Source organism: Thermobia domestica, chromosome 3 (genome assembly GCF_964235325.1).
Source record: "Thermobia domestica chromosome 3, izTheDome1.hap1.1, whole genome shotgun sequence".
Taxonomy (NCBI): domain Eukaryota; kingdom Metazoa; phylum Arthropoda; class Insecta; order Zygentoma; family Lepismatidae; genus Thermobia; species Thermobia domestica.
The window spans coordinates 69940583-69963907 of record NC_137456.1 but is presented as its reverse complement, the minus strand read 5'-3'; the positions used below and the strand labels follow the sequence as shown (position 1 = coordinate 69963907).

The window sequence follows — 23325 nt, the reverse complement described above, 5'->3', positions numbered from 1 at the left end:
TCAAGCGTCTTGTAGTGCAAAGTTCTGTAGTGGAAGTAATTGGAAGTTTGAATTATTTTCCCTTCCCTAGAAATGTCAGCACCCAAGAGAAGGTGTATTATTATTATCTTTCTGCTTTTGTAGTTATATTTTGCCCTGTCAATATTTATACTAGAAACATAAAGTTTTACTCTGTTTTGTGTGTTTGATTGCTTCTTTTGTGTTACCATAATAAAGATAATTTGACCATAACGTGATCGATATGGTCACACTCGGCAGTTATTCATTTGTTCATTATGGTAGACATCGTTACACTTATGTTTCACAGTTTCTCAGTACACATATGAACATTTTGGGAAATCAGTAAAAAATTTTATTAGGCTTCAGTGACAATCTTCCAGTATCGGTAAAATAATTACTCATTAGTATTTGTTTACAAGCATAATTTACTGATTATTTAAAAGACATTGGGAATGAAACAACTGGTATTTCACGAGAAAAACGCATCCAAAAGAACTATCCTGTGAGTAATCCCAAAGACGAAAAGATCGAGGAACGTTCGTTCATTCTACACTTAGCAAACAGATTTTTAACCTTGCGTTATTTCACTAGAAAATAGTAAAGACACTATCACTGTTCTAAATTATTATTATTTTGTTAGGAATGAAGTTCAGTAGAAAAATGTGTATCTGATCGAACAGTAATGATGCTATTTCGTAAAGATGGGTGTAGCACGGTTACATGTATGAGATAGTAGGCTAACATGTCTTATCCATCAATTGAACTGTCTCCGTCTTTTGCGTTTTGCCACAAGTAGAAATATTTCTTACCACCATTGTGAATGAAGAGGAATCTCCTATGCATGGAAGTTAGAAATTTGTATTTAGATACAAATTCATAACGACGTGTCTGCGTCATAGTCGATACGATGTGAAGAAATCTATAGTTCTTCACGATAATATCCTTGCATGTACTTACCTGGTGCTCACATAAAGCACGTGGAATTTCTGTCATATACTGTTTTGTCCACTCGAAAAAAATAAAGTAAACATCAGAGTTTTCGTAAAGTGAGTCGATTCTGTGTTGCATCAGTTCATTTATTAATCTCGGCACTGTTGACATGTGTAGCAACGATGGATGATCTCCCAAAACGCGGTTCGTTATTCACTCGCGTTTGTCGTTTTTTGAAATGTCTTTAAATACTGTTGGATAGCTATACTTATTCGGCGGCGGCCGAATTGGAGTTTAACGTGAATGAGCATACTATTGCGAATCTCCGGTGACACATTAACTTTCAGCTATCGAATTCTGCTACGTGTTGAAAAGGTTCTCGTCTCAGTAGAAACGTGCAGTATTTATACGAAGAGTACTGGTAAGTCCTTTGCCCAACCAGAAAGGAAATGGCCGACTGCAGTGAAACATACAGGTTTTTTCACATATTCACCACGAAGGTCAGTACATTTCTGATAGTCTTTCTGTAAACTTCATTAAAGTTGCAAATAAAACTGAAGATTTTTTTCTGAAAAAAACTATTCTGGGACAATTATCACCTCCACGTCACATGCAAGGGATCTCCCCTTTAGAGGGCTTTTTAGTTTGGAAATAGCCCATAGTACTACAGTTACAGTTCTGCCATAAAATCACTCTCCGATCGCTCAAAATGACGCAATATCGCACATGAGATCTCCAGACAATACTGCTTCAGATCTGCGTTCAAAAATTTAGACATCCGTTTTTCTGAAAGCTTCTGCATGCCTAAATGATGGTGGATAAGATCCCAACACCCAACACGTTCTGGATATGTGCATTGTCTCAGCAATCTTCCGTGCCGAAATACGCCGATCGGCCAAAATTATGTCATGAACCAGGTCAATTTCATGTGGAATTGTCACTTCACATGACATTCCACTCCTAGACGCATCACCGGCACCAAAATCTCCATGTCTGAAATAGAAACACCAATTCTTTATAGTCTGATAGGAAGGGATCTTGCTCCCTAATATTTGCATCATAGTCCCATGAATTTCCTTTGTGGTTTTCTTTTGTACGAAGTGATACTTGATGATCGCCTTCATTTCAACATTGGAAAATTCTGCATCGTTAATGACATAACTTTTTCTTAGATCTAAAAGGAAAGAAAAAATGTTAGATCTTCATAAAAATTGTGCTGTGTACCTAAGAGAGAATACTCTTTAAGATTCTGTTATCAAAATTAACCCTATGGTACGGGAATTTAAGAAGAGGGGATTGAAGAACTTATCAGCACGCCTTGTAACAACAGGAAAATTGTTACAATAACAACACTATAGTATCTGTGTTATAAATAATATGAGTTCGTTTGATTCGACTGTTAGCAATTCAATGTAAAGAACTCAACGTTGGATGGCATTTGATATTCATTTTTGACCACGTTCTCTTCCTTCCGAGAATTAAATTTAATATCTCACAGTTGCTATGTATATATGAAATACAAATTTGGTTGATGTGCCAGAATGCTTACCACTCATAGTAATGGTTTCTGGTTCGATCTGATATCATGTGAACTTTATTGAACATGTCGATAGTTTTATCGTATTCTCCCTGTCTTCACATGGTCTTCATTTCACTAACTTTTCCATAATCAGTCTATAGTTATCACTTGTCTCCTTTAGCATATACGCCGTACATACCCTTGGTGTTGAATAGGAACTACAACTCAACTAACCAATTCTTTACCATCTAGAGTATTACTGCGAGACGTGAAACAATTATTTCATCACATTTTAGTAGTGTTGCAAATTCACAAACAACTTACGTAAGCACAAGGCGTCCTTTCAGTTCTCTCCCTAGGACGTAGTGACTCATAGTTTGTTGAGGACCTCCTTTATAATCAATATTTGTAACTAGTGAAAAATACTTTGTGTCGAAAATTTCTTTGAGTTTAGTGTTTTTTGGTAGTATCATGGTTTTATAGAACTGGAAATAAAGTGTTCAGGGGGGTTTGAACCACAGAATGCAGTTAGAAATTAGCAGTTAGTTTCACAATAAGAAATTAGCTTGTTAAAATATGAATAAATCTTGAATCACGCCTGTTTTAACAATAACCTCAGAAAAATATTTTCTACAATCCTCAGTCATTGTGCGAAACCAGATTAAATCAGTCACTGTTTTTCATATATAAGTAAAGTTTCTAATTGTTGTAGAACATGCTTTCGCCCATAAGACAAATACATAATTTATTACTCCGTAAGTGGTTGAGTTGAGTTGATTTTAGTTTAGCGTCCCTTTCAGCAGCGAGGCTATATGAGACGTGGACCTACTGATTAACGTGGAATCCGATGAGCTCCCGCCGGGAATCGAACCCGGGTCTCCCACGCCAAAGGCGCGTACGCTAACCGCTTAACCACGGAGCTCATACTCCATAAGTGGGTCATGTGATATTTACTATTTGCAAATGTATTTAAAAATCAGTGCCATTAAGGCTTTCCATTCATATACAGTGAAACCTCTCTTAACGGACACCTCTATAATCCGGACATATTTTTTTGTCCCGGCAAAAATATATGTTACCTTATGGAACAGAACCCTCAGTTTTACGGACACTCTCAAAGACGGACGCGGACAGTCCTTTTTCCCCCAGACGTTTCAATAACCTCTTCATAACGGACAGGAATTATCCTCGGTTCTGCGATATATTATTCATCACAAGCGTATCTATCACGAGTCTAGACCTGGTGAACCATCAAACAGAACAGCTTCAAGCTGAACTTGAAGGTCTTCTTTCTTTCTGCCCGCAATAAACTGCTTTCTGGTGGAAATCCTAGAAAACCTTCAATACACGATAACACTCATGTAGGATCAGTCGTATGGCCAAGAATTCTATGTGAACTGTCTTCCCTTCCCTAACAAATTTAGTCCTTTTGCCTCTGAGCCTTGCATCTTACCTGACAATTTCATAGGTAACATAAACAAACATTGTTTATTTTACATTTCAACGAGCAATGTTTCCTCTCTTACTTTTTTTTTTTTTTTTTCGTTAAAAAGCAACATTTTTCTTTTACTTATGATACTGGAACAATTCGATTAGAGTTTGCCCGGCTTCCTTTTTCACTTTCTTTAAGAGGATATTCTTTGTGATTGGGGCTGGGTCAATAAACATATGTACTCCCATATGCCTTTTCATCCATTCCGCCAACGAAGATACCGCGCAAGTACACAAACGCACACACACACACAAATATGTTTCTTTCGCAACCGTACTGAGGATTCTCAGAGGACATTTGCTAATGAGTTTTATTACCCTTGCAGAGGAAAAGTATGCCGTTTTCGCTAAATAAACGAGTTTAGCCGTTAGTTGGTTTCTAACGCATCTTTTGAGAAGGTTTTGATAATATGAAATAATTGAGAAACGCTTACAGGATGATGACATGTACTTAAGAAAATTAACATACACGCATTATCTTTTGCATTACCGGTATACGAATATATTCACACATCCCCGAGCAATAATATTATTTAACAGAAATGAATTTCTCCTTCATCTCTCCCAGTAATTCAAATACGTACTAAATAGAGCATTTTCATACTGAATTTTCCGTACTTACAGTCATACACAATGTATTTACTGTATATTACAGCACATAATTAACATTGTGAGAAATTACATTTCTGTAACCTCTCTGTAACGGACACCTCTCAATAACGGAGAAACATGTATGTCCCATTGATGTCCGTTATTCAGAGGTTTGACTGTAGTAAGTAGAATAAGTTAAGTAATTCAATACATGATCGTCGATGATTGTTGATAAAAAAAGATACAAAATTGGAATTGACGTATCCTCATGCAGAAAATTTCTCTGTGACTTTTAAGAAGACTAAGGGAAATGTCAGAGACATAGAAGGAAGGCAGACTTGAGGAGTAGATCGTTACATGTTAAAAAATATTTATTCCTGACATGTTAAAAAAATATATTGTAAGATACAATAGTCCACGAGAAATCGTGATTTCTGATCAGGTTGAAGTAGTACATGGAATTCATATTATGAGCACATTTTCATTTACGGAAAAAAAAAGGATATGTTTTTAATACTGAGATCCAGATTGCCACAACTTATTCAAACCTAATCATTCTTGAAATTATATTAGATAGTTTCATGTGCGGTAAACTTAAACTGTCTCCAGAAGTTAACTGGAATATTTGGACCCATCATAGCAAAGGAAATCAAAAAATGCTGAATTTGATGTGGCAGGGGGAAGCACAAAACTGTCTCCTGGATTCGGTTCTGGACAGTGGATGGAATTTGGAAACTTAAATCATATATCATTCTATTTCAGAAGATATAAATCATCACATATTCTGTCGTGTTTACATCAACTCTTTAGATTCTCTGTAGTAGAAACAAAACATAAAAGTTTTTAAGATTTTTTTTTTTTGACTAAACATTTAGTGTGACCTTTCTGTCAGTCAGTAAATGTCGTGTTGACCCAGACACATGTAAGTTCTTTCAGACTTTATAAAATAAAGATCTAGTTAAAATTGATAATTCTAGGACCATGGTTTTATGGTTTAGTATCGAATTTCGTCACATTTGCTCCCTTTCAAGTTTGGTCACTCCAGATATTCTCGTTATTCGCGAACGGCTGAGATTTCATGTCACATGATCTGAAGATGAAAGAGTAAATTTCGGTGACTAACTAGTCCGTCTCAGAACGTGTTTCAAGCAGCATCCAGAAAAAAAAGTTGGTGTGTGTTGTCTGGAGGCGACGGACCACGCTTCTGAGAAGTAGGATTCACAAAGAATTAAAAACGTGGTTTACGTGTTCAGCTTGTTTGGATGAAGTGTGCCAGGACAAGGAATGTTCGAGAAGACTGCACAATTAGACCATTCTAGAATTGAACCATTTGGTAAGTACAGTAAGTTGCTTTTATTCGTAAATATTATTTGTTACTTCGTGAAAGTGAAAATTTGTGAAATGGAAATTTTCCTAAAAAATATTTTCGCAAACTACATTTCCAGACATATACATTCTTCAGCATTCAAATTCACTTAAAAGCTTGCTCTACAGTTAGAATAGCGTTAGAGGAGAAAACTACTTCCACAGCAATGAAAGAAATCCTACAACTTGCAAGATGTGTATTTTTTATTTCCTGTTAGATTGCTTTAAAACTTGGTATTTAATTTCCAGTAAACCTGTGCATCGCTTTTTCAACTTTAAGACTATGCATTTTGCGCTGTTAATCATTTCGGTAGCGACATTGCTTTGTTCCGAACACTTGAGTAATAACTTATATTTGAAACAGCAGCTTGTTCCAAGTCTTGTCATATTTGGAATCCAACATATTTATAAGAGAATGACCAATGGCCAGCAGTTTGATATAACATCCTTATAATTAAGGTACTGTTAATCGGTGCTTAACATCTCGTTAAAAGAATTGATTATCTTACTAAGGTCTGTTACCATATAGTCAAACATTCGTATATTGTTTCGCGTGTGTCTAATATTGACGAAATAGTAGCCTGAGTATATACAATTAATTATTTATGCATGTGATTGTAGACATTAGGACGAAAGAAGAATCTGAAATACATAGTTTTCAATTTAGAATAGTGTTTCAAATGTCTTGTGCAACAAAAAACAAAGAAACCAGCGTTAAGAGTGCTCAAATTTCTCAAGCTCTTGTTTACTGCATGGCAAATGAAATTAAAGTTGTTTCACAAACTACGGTTAAATTTAACACAACGTTTAACGATTCATTCGGAATTATTACTAACGTTTACCGGTATTCAGAGGGACGTATTGGAGATGGTGGCGATTAACGCTTCTGCACAAGTTTTGATTTAGAGTATATTGTAAAGCTTCTTACTCTGAGAAGGAAAAAAATGTCATATTATTTGATTTGATTTTTTATTGATTAATATAAGTAACTATAGAGATAGATATCGTTTTCATCGTAAAGATATGTAAATATTTACAGTAGCTGTTATTGTAATTGCTTGTAATCGAAATAAAAACATAATTGAGCGAAATCGAAAATTTCATCAATTGTCTTTAAGCTGGTTCAAGAAAAGTTACTGTGTAATCAGTATCAAAGAGGGTGTGCAACAACCCCTTTTTCTCTTTCTCTTATAATTTATTCAGTCACGGTTAATAAGTTTAAAATTCATGGTTTTAATTTTAATCTCTCGTTTTTGTACTAAACTAAACATAAAACATTCCAACACTCCCATATGTGAAACTGTTGGCATTCAATATTTGTTAAAAGGATTGACAAATATTTACCCACGATGACTCAAAAGACTCATCAGGCCTTCTATGTTCTCACGCTTTTCAAAATATTACAAATAATAAAACCAAGATTTCTCTGCGTAATTAAATATTTTAGTTTAGTTTAACGTTTCACGATTGTGCTCTGAGCCTAAGGGAGATGATGATGATTATAATAAACAAAGTAGTGAATTGAATGAAGGAAATGGAGAAGAATTTCGGAAAACCTTACGCACTTTCTGTTTGTCTACGACAAAGCCCACTTGGCAGAAACTGTGCGCATAATTATTTACTATGTGTGAAATACTCTCAAATAAATATAGTTTGTGTTATCGATATGTCCCCATTGTCAAATAATTCGTCTTCAAAACAATTATGACGTCATGCTTAGATGGCCTAATTGAACAAGAACGATCTCAACTTTCTGAGTAATATCTCGTACTTACTAATTGTATTCTTTGATTTCTGCAATTTCTTAAAGAAAAGTGAAAAAAAAAAAAAAAAAAATGAGGGAACAAATGATGAGCATTAGATGTCAGTGATTTAATAGTACTTCGAAGAATGATCACGAAAATTGTCTTTTTACATACGCACATTCACAATTATATCTGCCATCTGAAAAGAAAATATCTCCACATTAGTCGTAAATAGTATTTTCTTTAGTGTAAAATTTGAGATGAGGAGAAATACAGAAGATTATTTGGTATATACCCGACCGATTTTCAAAGTGTACTGAAGATGGTACTGAAGGTGTTATATCGGACCACCACCACTATTATGGACTTATCGACCGAGATCGTGATTTCCACTGCAACAACTACATCAGAGGATAAGCATAGAAATTCCATCTCAAGCGAGCGAAGTAGCTCAAGTGGTAGAGTGTTGGCTTCGCAGTCGCGAGTTCGATTCCCGCTGCCGCCCATCCTGACTGGAGTCTTCCAATGTTTTCCTGTCCTACCAGGCAAATGTCGGGATGGTACCTACCAACAGGCCCTGACCGATACCTCCCCAAATCCTTTCCATTGTTATTGTTGTTGTTAGATTCCCAGTATAAAATAGCCTGTGACCTGTATCTGGTGATTGTTAAGTAAATAAATAAATCTCATTCCTCTCTTGTGGAGGTAGTGGTGGCATTGTTGCAGACGTCGTTTTAACATTCAAAATTGGCAGAAATCAATTGGGCTTGCGTCAGGGTTATTGGTAGAAATGTTATAAAGGGAAGAACAATGATTCTCGTTTCTTTCTTCACGTCATGATTAAACCGAAGGGGTTGAGTGGATGCTATGTCCACATGGAATCGCACCTGATTGTTAATGGATCCTTACAAGCGATAAATTCTTTCCGATAGATTGCTGGAAATAGGAAGCATTCACAGTCACGTTTTTGTCTACCTTATGTACCTGCAACTTCCCTCATAAGCATACTCGGCTATAGTTACGATTTCTTGCGATCATGAAACTTCTGCGCTGACGGTAGAACTCGGTACCTTTTACCAGAGATTCAACAGTACGTAATTATCCGAATTATAGCATTATGCGTGAGATAAATGTAGGCCTCATCCAGTGTGGCAACTGTCTTTCATTTTAACTCCCCCGTCCTTCCTAAATGTCTTTCGTACAGTTTACTGTAGTTGGTTGATGTTCAGCAATGTAGCATCTGAAGATGACAGTGGTTGTGGTTGACAGTGGACTGTACCAGATTTAATCTCCAGATTACATTACGTTGACATTGTGGAATTTCCAGACGGTGCCAGTTGGCGATTTCCGTGAAGTACTTTACGCGACTTTCTCTGGATCTTTTTGTTACCACATGCTTTAACATTGGTTCATTTGTGTTTACCTGGGCGTGACTGTGGATACTTGGAGGGGTAAACAATTTTCGGACAGTGTTTCACTGTTTGATTGTTCAAAAATTGTGCGTCAGAAAGACTCGTGATGCACCTTTCCCATTAACGATTCACTTTCGGGGCATTTCATTAGCACCAATATAACACTTCGACATTATAACCTGAGAGAGGACACTGATAACAGCATCGATTAAATGTTTCCGGCGCAGCACACAGATGACAGTAATATTTCTAAATCGATTGGATATAAATTGATCAATCTTGTGTATAACCTCTATCTTGGATTTTCCTCTGTGTACATACCAATCGAATAGTTACTCGGGCAATGCGACACTTTTGCTAGGATAAACAAGTTTATTCAAATGTGCATTTGATTGGGTGAGACTTTAACTACTTGGTTAGCAAAAATTTAAATAATTCCTCTTCTACTACATCAGAATCATAGACAAACTTGCGAATTTCTCTCCATGAAACATTTTTGCTTTGTAAATTTCGTTCCGAAAATTTAATGTAAAACTTTTTTTTTTTTAATACTTCACTTAGAGGCTTCAGATTGTAGATGCTATACTGTTTTCACCCATGCGTGGGAAAGATTCTTCCCACTAAAGGAGACTAAGTATGTTCTTATTTACTCCATTTATTCCCAGTAAAGCCATGAGTCTTTTTACTTAGAGCAATGGTAATTTCATTCGAGCAATAATTTCATTTCGTTTCGAGCTTGCCCTGCATCTACTATGTAAGTGTGTATATGATAGATGATTATAGTTTTCCAACCTTTCTTCCATTTTCTAATTTGAAAAGTGTTTGCTTTCCTTCTTTCCATACTAGTTTCAAATACTTTGTGTACTGGCAATGAACTTAAAAAAATTCACAACATAGAACCAACAGTAAGGATTATAACGTTGGCTTTTATGACCTAATTTTATTATTCTAAGTCTTGTGCAGCTTGAAATATTTTATGTGAATTGATAACAATGGTATACGAGTAGCTACTATTGCCACTAATTGAATGGATAACAACCTTATACATGTCTTATCCACTGCACATAATCCTCGAAATGTTTCATTTGTATAAGGATGGCTCAAGATGTGCTATTTCTTGTCTGCAGTGTAGCTGCACTGTAAGTAATCGGTCTCGAATATGTGAAACTAGAAGAACGTGCTTAATCAAGGAAGTTCTTTAAGGATTTAAGCATTACTCATAATACCAATTGCTTTCATCGCCATTTTGTCTCAATTAAGGCAGTATTGCTTTTAATAGAAAACATCTGGTTGATACGTATATATAAAAAAGTTATTTCATGAAGTCGACAGACTTAACTGTCAACAATTATGTTGAACTCTTGTATGTTCTGCAGTCATTAACTATAACAGAGCACAATTTTGCTTGGATTGAAAGGGTTCATGTTATTAAAATGTGTAACTTTTAATTATAATTTTTAAAACATATATTTAATTACCGAAATGTGTGCTATTGCTCTTCACTTCTAAAACGAACAGAAATAGATAACATCCTTTTTATACGTTAGTAATATAATCACAAGTGACTTATTATTTGATGAACAATGATTCACGGGTTAATCACTGTTTACGTAGTCTATTGTTTAATCCAAGCTTTATTAAATTATGTGCTAAATACATTATCTGGCTAGTGAAACAAAAAGAATCTCACCACATATTTTTGCTATAGGTGTGATTTATTTTGTTATTATTTATATTTTTGTTTTGTTTTCAGGCTTCCACTCAACAGTGATTCAGAAAAAGAGAGTGCATCATATTTTACATATTCTGCTGGCGTAAATAGCCAAGGAAATGTTAGGAATATAGAAGTGCCTGATATACCTTTTTTACCACATTTCTTGCATGAGACATTGAATCAATCATCTGCGTTACTTCCAAACAAATCTTCTCAAGTTCGTCAACCAAAGATGAAAAAACGTACAAAAAATGTAGGGAGTGTACTGAGGAAGCATGCTTGCAAAATGTGTAACAAAGCGTTTGTGGAAAAAGCTGCTCTGAATGTTCATATAAGGACGCATACGGGAGAGAAACCTTACGTTTGTGAAGTGTGCCAAAAGGCTTTTCGACAGTTGGGCCATTTGACAGACCATTTGAGAATTCATCGGGGAGAGAAACCTTTCAAATGTTCCGTGTGCAGTCGGGCTTTTAATCGTAAACATCACTTAAAGCATCATATGTTGACGCATGAGAAGAATTCAGAGATAAAGAAACATAGCAGCGTGTGATTTATAATATGTTTTCAGACGTTTTAAAAAGTTAATGGTTGCCAATTTGAGACCTTGTATAGTTGTAAAACGGAAGAACATTGTGTAAAGTGTTCAAGATCGATATTATAGTTTCTCCTAGTACTTGAACAATTGAAATGCCTTACTAAGCCGTCTTCAGTTAGTGTAAATCAATAAAAAAAATATATGCTACAGAGTTACAGTCGGCTAGGTCAGTTTACCCTGAAATCTTTAACAATCAATAAGAGTAATCACAACAACATGAAAGATCTCGAAGAAAATTGCTAGGGCCTATATTTGAAGTTGCCATCTTGGCACTGACATAGTGGTAGCGGAATACCTATGTTCTGACGCTAGGTTTGAACCAGAAATCTCTATTGTAAAGCAGGTTTCCCACCTCTAGTCTATGCAATTGAAGTGTAGGAGTGAGATGGCTGACACTGAGGTGATACCCTTGAGTTCCAGTTGTTTCTGCATCAGTCTTGTTAAAAACCTTTACACATTGTTCCAATATGATGTCCCTATAAACCGTGCTCGTCATTGCACTCGACAGAAACACTGTGTGTATCCTTGACCGATGTGTGTTACCTGTGCTATCCAATGTACCTACAACACGTGTGCTGATACACAGTCAAAAACTTTTTACTGAATATGTGTTTCCATTCCGACTATCAGAAGCAGAATAGTCTGGGTCTTAGAAGAAGGACGTGTTGCTAACCTGAATAAAACTTACATGAGATATCAGGAAGGCCAGGCCACCTTATTGTACTCGTATCATCTTACTACCATAACTGTTTCTTATAGTTTAAAATAACTTACGAACATGAATGTACAGGGAACTTAATTTATGGTCATAAGTATACAATATTCATTTTTAGCACAAATATCCTGTTTTCTGTATGTTAAATCATTGTATAACTCAAATTCAAGTACTTTTGACTGTAATCCACAATTAAATTAAGAACAAAAACATTGTTCAATAGTATCTACAAATTCAGTTGGATACGTTATCAGATAGTTCTGTACTAGACAGCGGATTATTTTGACATGCTTATTAAGGAAGTTCCTTAATTTCAGTCAGGTTTCACACACTATATGTCGCCTTTCTTATTTCCAGAAATATATTAAAAACAGTGAAATATTTGTATGTGAGACAAGATTCAGAGTATAAGATGTATGCAGACATGACTACTGGAAGGACGAGTAGTAATTCTATAGGATATGTGGGAGAAGGAATAACTACTGAACGCAGTAAGAGATCAAAAGACACATGGAATGTTTATGTCTTATGCTGTAAGTCATTCAAGGGCATAAGGAATTTCAATAGCCATCAGAGAACCCATACTGGAGAGAGACTCCTTGTGTGCAGTTCACATAATAACACATTCACTCAAAAGGGACACTGTAAATTACTTAAGACATATCGTAAATCATATTTCTTTAGAATGCATTCCATTTGTGAGAAATAAGTGTTATATAACGAGATTTATAATTGTATTTTTCAAAGCAAAATGCGGAAAACTTAAATAAATTGCTAAATATTTTGTTCTTGCAATTTGCATATAAATGTATATATTCTATTTACTTTTTTAAAGGCGGTAATCAATTTTGCAGCACAAAATTCTGAAATGCTTAAAGAAATTTTCTATTTTCCCGAAGAATCTAAAGGCATCCTAACTTCAGATTATTCCTAAGTACATTCGGACAAATGTTATTTCTAAGAAATCATCGGTATTAATTAAACTATATTTTGCTTCGGAGTCGTCATCTTTCCAGTGAACATCGGCAGTGTTGCAGGTCTTGGAACTACTTGTGGAAAGCTTGTTTCAGAATAGATGAAATTGCCACGGGCATAGTCCGTCTGATATTCACATATCGAACTTTCTGTCTCTAGTATATTTCTTCAGACGGTAGAGTAAAAAGTAATAACAGGGGACAGATCACGCTAGTAGGACAACTTACTCTTTATATCTTTACTCACACATTGAAATAAAGACGAAGAATGTAAAGATAATTTTTTATTGTTATTATTATTTTCTATATTTTTAAAATAAGGTTACCTGAATTTCTTTTCTATTAAGACGAACGGTATGAAACTTGTAGTGTATGTCGAAAACTTAATATTTGTTCGTAGATACAACTGACTGATAAATACTAGACTAATCCAACAGACAAATGACATTGTTTTTGGAGCATACATGATAAAACTGGAAGAAGGGTAATGTTAATAAGAAAACAAAGGAATTAATTATTAATACGTATTAGTGCAGACAATAGTATACTATACAGTGGACAGAAATGAAACTTCTTGTAAATGGATCAATGGTGAAATGTGTAGGTATTTCTATAGTTTATTATCCGTCTCAATATGATGATAACCCCGTAAAAATAGTTTCAGGACTTCATACTACATACAACTATTTTTTCACGAAAAAAAAAACTTGTATTTTTACCTGTGTGTAAGATGTTGCAAAAGAGTTCACTTTGGTGAAACGAAAAAAATGATTGAATTAAATTATGCAGTAGTTCTACTTGATCATGCATTTAATAATATGTTCAGTAGCGTCTTTTGTAATTGTAAATAACCAAGTTTATTGAATAAAGCACTTTCTAGATCATTCTAGTAGCGATGATTTCAATATCTATTTTAAATTAACCCTAGAAACACCAAGGGGATGGGCTCTGAGGCCCACACCTCTTGGTTTTTAATGTAACCCGAAAATACTTTGGTGTTCCTGGGGTTAATTATATTCTTAGAAGTTTTTACTAAGATGTAAATCGACCGGATAATCTTTCTGTGAACCGTTATGAAATAACTGTTCTTGTATTTAACCCATTCAGGATTCCTTTCGTGTTAGTGCATTATATTCAAAGTTCAATATAAAACTGTCCTACTTGCTGCTGTTAAGCTTTTAACGTTACAAGTCCGAAGATAATGATAATATACTGCTTTTTCTCTGTTGCAGATACGATTTCTGTAAATCAGCAAGAAATTACGATTTGTGTCCTGTTTATGATGATAAGTTAAAATACAGCAAAGTAGTTTAACCTATTGATACATTGAACAGAAATACTTTCAATTCGAAAATTATCGTAAATAATCAAACATCTTTCAAGCGTTCACCAATATTGATTATTTTTCCCTCGACAAGAAATGTCCAGAATTTTAGAGGCGGTAAAGGTAAAAGCAGAGATAAAAATATGTTTGTGACGTGTGTGTCAAAACTTTTAACTCGAAGCCTGTTTTAAATGCTCATCTCGGATGAATAACTATAATACATGTATATTTTTTTCGGAAACAATTTTTTCTTTCCTGTAAGTGAATTTCTCAGAATGGAACAATGGAGCATGAACTACGTATGTCAGTGACAAACAGTCGATCACTGACATACAAAGAAACATATAAGATCATAATGCCACTTGCTGTTTTTGGAAGATGAGGACAGCCTTAGGGAAATCATTTATACTGATTGCAAGCACCTGGAAGATTTTGTCGTAGATTTTAACAGCTCCAAATCAATACATTCAGTGAGTGAACTACGAGTGCAATGGTACCGGTAGTCTATGTACTTTGATTGGTGTTCTTTTTATCAAGATGTAGAACGAAAATATTTTATCGTTCGAACATTTGAAAGAACACTTTTTCTTAAAAGCTGAAGATGATAGTGGATAGAATTTAAAAGTAAAGTGGTGTCCCGGTGGGAAATATGTATCAACAACTAGGGTGCCATAATTAACAATATACAGTAAGGGGTTAATATGAATAAAGAGTGTTCTGATGAGCAGGCATACTTTATTGATGTAACGTTGATGGTATGTAATATTAGAGTTCTTTTAGATCAGTTTGCGTATCCTAAAGTCCCGTTGATTATAGAGTTTGGAATAACTAGTTTTAAAAAGAATGTATCGATTTTAGAATTACTGCCAAGTTTTGATTCACCTCCAGTTCATATGTTCTTATTTTATTGATTGTAGGGTAATGTTTCTCTATATTCTGTATTTTAAATTTTACATAACATTGCTGTTATTATTATATAATTAGTTTAGCAGAATAATAATAAGCAAACATTTCTTCTAACGCATAGGCATGGGCACGAGTCAAGTTAAAAATCTACTCGAATTCAAGTCGAGTCAAAGGCTATATTCTCAAGTCGAGATCGGAGCCGATTCACTGTTTTTGGCGTCGAGTTTTGAGTCGACTCGAGTTTGATAAATGGCTCGCTCGTTTTAACTCGTTTTGAAATCATGGCCTGATTACACTGGAAAGAGAAAGCCATGAGAAATATGAACTAAACAATAATATGGAATACTTTTAGTGTTGCTCACGAGAGGGGACACTGCTCGCATCTCTCGTCTCGTCTCGATAGCGAAACCACAAGAGATTATTTTTATAACAAGCTCAGCTCGGCTCGGCTCAACTGAGCCGGTGGCTCGAGCTTCTCGCTTAGGGTGGACCATCGGCTCGAGCTGACTTGGTTGGGATGAGCCATCTACTCGGTTGTGCTCAACTGAGCCAAGGGCTCTAGCTCACTTCTCGGTTCGGGTCGATAGTAAATGAGCTGTGAGCCGAGCTGTTCGAGTCGTTGGCAATTCTAAACCTGGGCCGACCAGTTTTGAAGTTATTTGGCCAGTGCCTTATAACTTTTAACAATGTTTGGCTCGAGCCCGACTACTCAACCTAGACCCTCAACCCAAATTCAGAAGCTCGTGAACAATGTCCTTGACTTTTAGACTTCACGACTACCGAGGTTGGCAATCAACTACTTTTTTTAGTTTTCAAATGCAAATGTTTATACACATCTTTAATGTTTATACACAGTGTTATTATAATTAACAACTACAACAATAATAATAATGTTAATAATGATATTGTCTATGTCAGATACTTCAAGAGGTTACTCGAAACTACACACCAGATTTGGCTCGACTCGACTCGAAACTCGACCCGAATTCGAGTCGAGTTGGAGGAAATTTTTCAAGCCGAGTTCTCGGCTCGAGCTCAAAGATGTCTGTTTCTAGTCGAATCGAGCTTCAAAGAAAACTCGTTCGTGCCCATCCCTACGTGTAACGCAGTATGGCATTTTAGACAATGTTACATTATATGAAAATGTTCATATAGCTGTCAAATAAAAATTTGTCCTTACATTTACATAAAGCGATTCAGAACGTGCAATAATAATAATAATAGCGGTAGTAATAGTAGTACGGAAAATTGAAGTAATTAGATTATTTTCCGATATTCAAAATTTCGGACCTAAAAGTAACGCGTTACTTTCGAAGTAAAGTAACAGTTACTTTCTTGGGGCAAGTAACGCGTTACATTTTAAGAGAAAGTAAAGTAACTTGTAACATTTATACAAGTAACTTACCCAACACTGACATTTACAGATTTTCATTCATGACTAGCATTAATTAGTACTTGGATAAAGAAGCGTAGCCTAAAACACTGGTCGCTAAACGTGTTCTTTGTTTAAATTCAAATTGAAAAATGGGGGCCGCGGTGGCTCAGTGGTAGAGCGTTCACCTCTGTCGCTTGGGGTTCCGGGTTCGATCCCAGCCCCCGCCAAGTGAACTTTGTGGTGGACAAACACCGTGTGCGTGGGTTTTCTCGGGGTTCTCCCGTTTCCTTCCACTTTCTTCATTCCACCATTTCACTCATTTCTCATAATCACCGTCTCCTTTAGCCTAACCGGCATAACCGTGGGACGTAAAACTCAAAGATTTCATTTTATTTTTCAAATTGAATAATTACAATTCGTTATTGTTTAAGGTAGGTAGTGCATTTCAAGGTGCATTGTAGTCAAACTGCCCTCTCTGGTCACGTGGTCTAGTGTCCACGTGCCAGCTAACTGAAAGTATGCTTTGTCAAGAGCGAACCTAACGCGGATAATGTATTTACAACCACTGTATGATGAGCATCCAACACACAACGCAGTAAAAGTTCTGACACTGAACATCAACATCACTACAAGTAGGACAACATGCGCCTTTCCAACTTCATTGCTGGTATAGGTGGTACACATAAGTACTACAATAGTGTTACACCTAGTTTCGCAGTCTTATCAGATAGGTACTGTACGCTTTAATACACAAAACAACAGTCTGAGCAAAGCTAAAAGATAACAATGGGGGAACTATCTGTAATATATGTATATATCTACGTAGGCATCATAGTTTTATTGCATTTTAACACCATGTTATGTTAAGCAGACTTTCGCAGATTTTTTTTCTACAAGATTCCTTGCATGCAGCAATGATCTGTCTTGTAAATGTGAGGGCGTAGGCAGTTACTGCCACAATTAACAAACCTTGTTCCTAATTTCATCCACTCATAGCGGAAGGATAATAAAAGAGAAACTGAGAAATCAACAGAATACTGGAAACAGATTCTTCAAGTATTTTTTTCAACATAGAGAACCAAGGAACTCAATTGCAGTTCTCTGGGAATAGTATCGATGTGAACATTCATGGAAGTCACACAGTGTCAAGAACTTTCATTAGAGAAAAAAGAACAAGAAGCTATTTTAGCGTCTGTACTCATATATACACTGAACAGTGAAGAATTAAAACATATAAATTCTATTTTTTTATAAAAAGTTAAATATTGTGAACATTTTCAGAAAGCTATTATGGTTTTGAGTAAATATTTATCCAGTGAGTGAGAAGTAGTAATGGTGCTGTGGAATATTGTGTAAACAAAAATTCGAACCATTCCAAGAGTTTGAGGTTTGTGACTTCAGTCTTTCGTTCAAAGTTCTGATGAGAGCATGAGCGAGTAGAAATCTATGATAGGATGGTGTTCGTTCACTTTGTTTTCCAGGTGGTGAATGTAACACACTGAAGTCTGTATTGAGTGGATTAGTCGTAAATATCTGATTGTGAGATGTTCAACATTCAGGGCTGTAAATCAGTATGCTCATAGCAGAGGTGGTAGTGGGACGACCCAACTTAAAAGGTGATCTTTCAAAGCTCGGAGAAGGTTATACTCTATGCTGAAGAATAAAACTGCGCCCCTTTAACTCATTATGAGTTTCCTAAACCTAGAAAACGTTTAAAGATCCAAAAGAATCAAGAAAGAAAAAGAAAAATCGTGTGTGAAGATGATGAGATTAGCGGGAACCGGAAGTGTATGATAATTTCTCAAAGTATCCTACCAAGAGTGGCAAAATAGTGACGATGATTATAAGTCGTAAAATTAATAGAGTGGAAGTATAATTTGTTATACTTTCGTATTACTTTAATCCAAACGAATTACTATCACCAAACCTACTCAAGGAGGATTTTTGTTATGCAATGTAGATATGAGTTGTAACTAAGCAGTAGTCTTTTTATGTATAGAACCGCATTAATTACGGAGCAGTATTTTTTTTTTCCCTGCATGAAGATGTTTGTACAAGAAAGATGGCAGAAAGGACACATGTTTCATTTTGAATGTACAGGCAGAGTAGGAAAGATATCTTTGTGACTGTGATATTGATCGTTACGGGTAAGTGTATCTTAGTTTTCTCGTGTCTTTTGTTTGTGAATATCATTAAAGCCTCACCAGATGTAGTTAGAAGATTCTTATTTGTTTATAAATTGTAAACACATTCTTTTACTACGACGCAAACTTAATTGCGTAGGAGAATTTAAATTTTTGGCTTGCATCCAAGTTTTAATACCGATCTCTTTTACGGCTTTCTGCTAAACTTTTTTTTTTTTTAATTTTTAGTAAATAGTTTAAAGATAATGTTAGAATATCAAAATGTAGGAGGTGAGTTAGGTAGTGTCTGTAAAATACTATTAAATAAATTAATAGCCGTTTCCAAGCATTTTTTTTAAAAAAAACCGAAATTCGGGTGCGCAATTAATGACGTCATACTTGTTGGGCACTTACATTTGTATATTACAAAGGGATTTGAAAAGAATATTAGCTTGTATAATAGTACTAGCAGATACCTCTCGTACTTTCTGAATTTCTGATGTTCTTCATAGTCTAGTTATTCACTAACATTTAAGAAAGTAGGGGGTGGGGAAGTTAGCGATGAAGCTTAAAGTAAATGAAGCATGAGAGTAAGTGTTAATTGACTTCACAGATTTCCTTATTTTCTTACCTCATTAAATTACAGAAGGTCAGTCCACATTTATGGAAACGAAGTGAAACGTCCGCCAGGGGCGATAGAATCGCACATACGGTAGACACAGTAGAGCAATCAGAAACCAGTTGTGTGTAGAATTCGGTAGCAGGAAGTGGAGTGCTCCGAGTGTAAAATGCCTCCAAAAGTAACCCCATTCTGGGAGGGGTACATCACCGCTCTTTCCGACATTGGATACAGCTACAGTGCAATTGTGAAACAGTATTTGTCCAAGGTTTCACCATATCCAAGAAGGATATTGCCAATGTACTCAAACCAACAAAAATGCACAGCCAGAGGAAGCGGGTGTGTGCACATTGGCACGAAACAACACCCCCGTCCCAAACGTACAATGGATGTGGTTCGACCGGTGCAGAAGTTGCTGACCCAGGAGAATCCGCTGCCACAAAGAGACATTGCCAGGAGTGTTAGAAGATGAAAATCAACTGTGCAGAGGATAATCAGCCAGGATTTACGCCTGCAAGTGAAGCATAAGCCACATGTACACACACTCACAGCCATACACATCCGGGAACGCAGGGTCCATTGCAAACTGCTCTATGAACGGTATTTAGCGGGTGACAAATGGAAATATGTAGTCACGTTAAACGAGGCCTGGATCTATTTGTCAAACTCCAAGCGGGTTCGAGCCATTTACTATCATCCAAAGGGTGCCAAGGACCGTGCCAATTGGGTCCGCGAAAGTTTTCCCCGTGGCTTCATGGTGGTTGCAAGTTTTTTGCCATAAAGAGAAACTTTCCCTGCATAGAGGTGAACGAAATGTGAAAATTAACGCAGCATACTATCAAGAACACGTTCTGGAGCCATTATACTGGCAGCATATTCCGTCATTGTAGGGTGCTGAGGTGTCGAAAGTCTTCATTCATCCAAACAAAGCAGCCAGCCACACGGCTCGAACAGCTGTGGCATACATGTCCCGCAAAGCTTGTGAAACTGGAATCCATGTTGTCCCATATTCAGACATCCCTGTCAAGTCTCCCGACGCTGCACCAATGGACTTCAGTGCTTTCGAGTATTTGAAGCGAGCGATTTCCTGACGTCGCCCACGCACATTGAGTGGCTTGTTGGAAAGTTTGCAAGGAAGAGTGGTCCAAATTTGATCAGATTTCTCTGAACAGAAGCCAGCTTCAATGGAAACTTCGGTGTTGGGCTATAGTTTATAGTCAGGGTCGTCATATCGAGCACAACCGCTGGTGGAAATACGGCTTTACGTCCTAGCGTAGAGGAGACAAAATCGTTTCCATAAATGTGGACCAACCTTCTGTATATATCAACGTAACTGCAACTTCTGTTACTATATTACTTTGTGATTCTACATCTTATACTGAAATTTCCTTTCCTATGATCTCTTCTCATTGTAACAAGGACATCGACTATAAAAATTAAAAAATAAATAAATAAATAAATAAATAAATAAAAAACCAGTTCTCTTACTATATAGGTATTTCACACTATTAGAAATTAGAGGCTATCTATAGAAGAAACTAAAATAGTGTACAAATGAATATCTATAGAGTTAAACTATGATTTATTTGTTTTCGTATACATTGTATCTGCAGCCCTAAACGTCAGTCATATCGTCAGCCCGGTCCTTATAACAGCCAACAATATTTAAGCATGAGAGAGAGAGATTTAGTGATTTAATGATCTCACAAAGTACGTTTGGTAAAGGGGCTAGAAAATCCCTTCTGAGAGATCAAGCGAACGAAAGATAGTAACATTCAATGTTCGTGACCGAGAGAGGAAGAGAAAAACATTCGTAACTCTCGTTGCCATTAACTATTAGATACCTAAATATTTCGGATTTGTGCGTTGTAGCACGTAGCACTGTACGCGTTCGTTTCGAGCGTAAAGTAGAGAGGATGGTAACGTAATCCTGTTTCCTTTCCTATTCTCCTGGTTGTGTTTACCATATTTAAACCAGCTAGAGAAAACTGTCAGTGAGAGTAAGTCAAATATGGGAACCTCGAATAGCGTTATATGGGCGTATGTATTTTACGAGTTGACCTGTTAGGGTATCAGAGAAGGTATTAATTGTGAACAATCGGACAAGGTGTTAGGAAATCGTAGTAACAAAAGAAAGGCGTTACTATGAATATAAATAATGTGTAATTGAGTTGTGTAACTGAAGTTATTGGTATGTGGAATATGAGTCATAAGTGGCTGTAGTTCTTTATGTGTTTGATTGGAGCCATAAGTGGCTGAAGATATTGATATTTAGGTAGATGAGTCAAGAGTGGCAAGTGTTATATTAGGTTTAATCTGATGTCAAGGTGGCTTATGTTACTGGATTTTTTTTTTTTTTTTCGAAAAGCAGGAAGTTTCCTGTATAATTATAGTGGCTTGTGGTTGTGGTATAAGACAAATAAAGGTTGACTGTGGAAAGACAGTAGTATCGACATTCATTGGTTAACTCTAGTTGATTGTAGAGTTACTTGAAGTAATACCTTGCTTCTTTTAGATACAAAAAGTAATCTGAACTAACCTAACATTGACACCGGGAGCAAACGCTAGTGAAACGAGAAGGAAAGTATTGTAGATAGATGATAGATTAGGAAAAAAAACCCTCGGAATCTATACACACACACACACACACACACACACACACACAAATGAGTGTAATGATGTTTGTCCACGAACTCCTACACCACTGAATTGATTTTGATTATTTTTGATACATGTGACAACAATGGCTTAACTTGAGTATTGATCATATTACTTGTGCGTTTTTTTTTTTCTTTCTTCATAAATAAGCAGACCTCTGTCCCAGCGTTTTTGAAAGTTTCCGTTTTAAGGGGAGGAGGCAGCATCCATATATAAAAATGTATATATGTATGGATGTTTCGTCATAACTATTGAACGCCTGGAGTAATTTCAACCAAACTTATTGCATGTATGACTTACAATTTGAAGAAAAAGAGAAGGTAAGATTCTCCTACCACCGCTAGGGATGGGAGTGGTGACGTGTAAACATAATCCGAAACGACCAATATTAGTGTTGAATCCATAGTTTTCGGGGTCACGGAGATGAATAGTTTCATCACGATGCCGATGTCTTAAGTTCAGCCCCGATCGACCATAGGGGTGAGAAGAAATGAAAATAAAACATCAAAAGTGACCGAGGCTAGTATCGAATCCATAGCTTTCGGGGTTGGGAAAATGCTAACCCGTTTGGAATTACTTCTGCAAAATATGAGTAGGCCAAACTGGGTTTTTATCATGTCATTTGATTGAAGGCCGTGTCCTAAGGAGGAAGAGGATTCAAAATTTATACCAAAAATAAAAGTGTTTGTCATTACATTTTCATTGAAGGGAGAGGGGAGGAGGGTGCAAACCTATTCTCTTTGTGCGAGAGATGGGCATTTAGCTAGTATAATTATAATGATAGAAATTTGAAAGGTCGGTAACTTAACCTAATGACTATCATTTCATCATTATATTCAAATCAAAGCAGTCTTATATGAGATTTTTTTTTTTTTTTTAGTTACATCAATCCTCCTACAGATGGTACGATGTGAAATAAGTTTTCCCACTCGTACTAGAACAGCAACTACCACTAGTTGTACTAGACACTATGATGGAACATATATACAAGAGTGTATCCGAAAGTTCCAGGACTGAATCTGTAAAATGAAAGTTTCTTACCTTTGAAGTTAAATTCCTTCATCGCCTTCAAAGTACTCCCCTTTTGCATTAATACAGCGGTCCCAGCGTTTCTGCCATGTTTGGAAGCATTTCTGGAAGTCTTTGGAAGTGTCAAGTACCCGCTGCGATTCTTCTTGGATTTCTGGAATGGTGTCGAATCTTCGCCCCTTCATCCGAAGCTTCAGCTTGGGAAAAAGAAAAAAATCACAAGGGGCCAGGTCAGGTGAG

At 36.2% G+C, this 23325-nt stretch overlaps 1 protein-coding gene across 1 annotated transcript in view; it reads left to right on the top strand.

Annotated features, from left to right (window-relative positions):
* LOC145681826 (uncharacterized) overlaps positions 1 to 23325 on the top strand; it is a 73738-nt gene that overhangs the window by 35405 nt on the left and 15008 nt on the right. Inside the window, exons 4-5 of the mRNA XM_081753434.1 lie at positions 10807 to 11314; positions 20289 to 20464. Of these exons, the coding sequence (XP_081609560.1) occupies positions 10807 to 11314; positions 20289 to 20464 (684 nt within the window). The remainder of the gene's footprint in view (positions 1 to 10806; positions 11315 to 20288; positions 20465 to 23325) is intronic.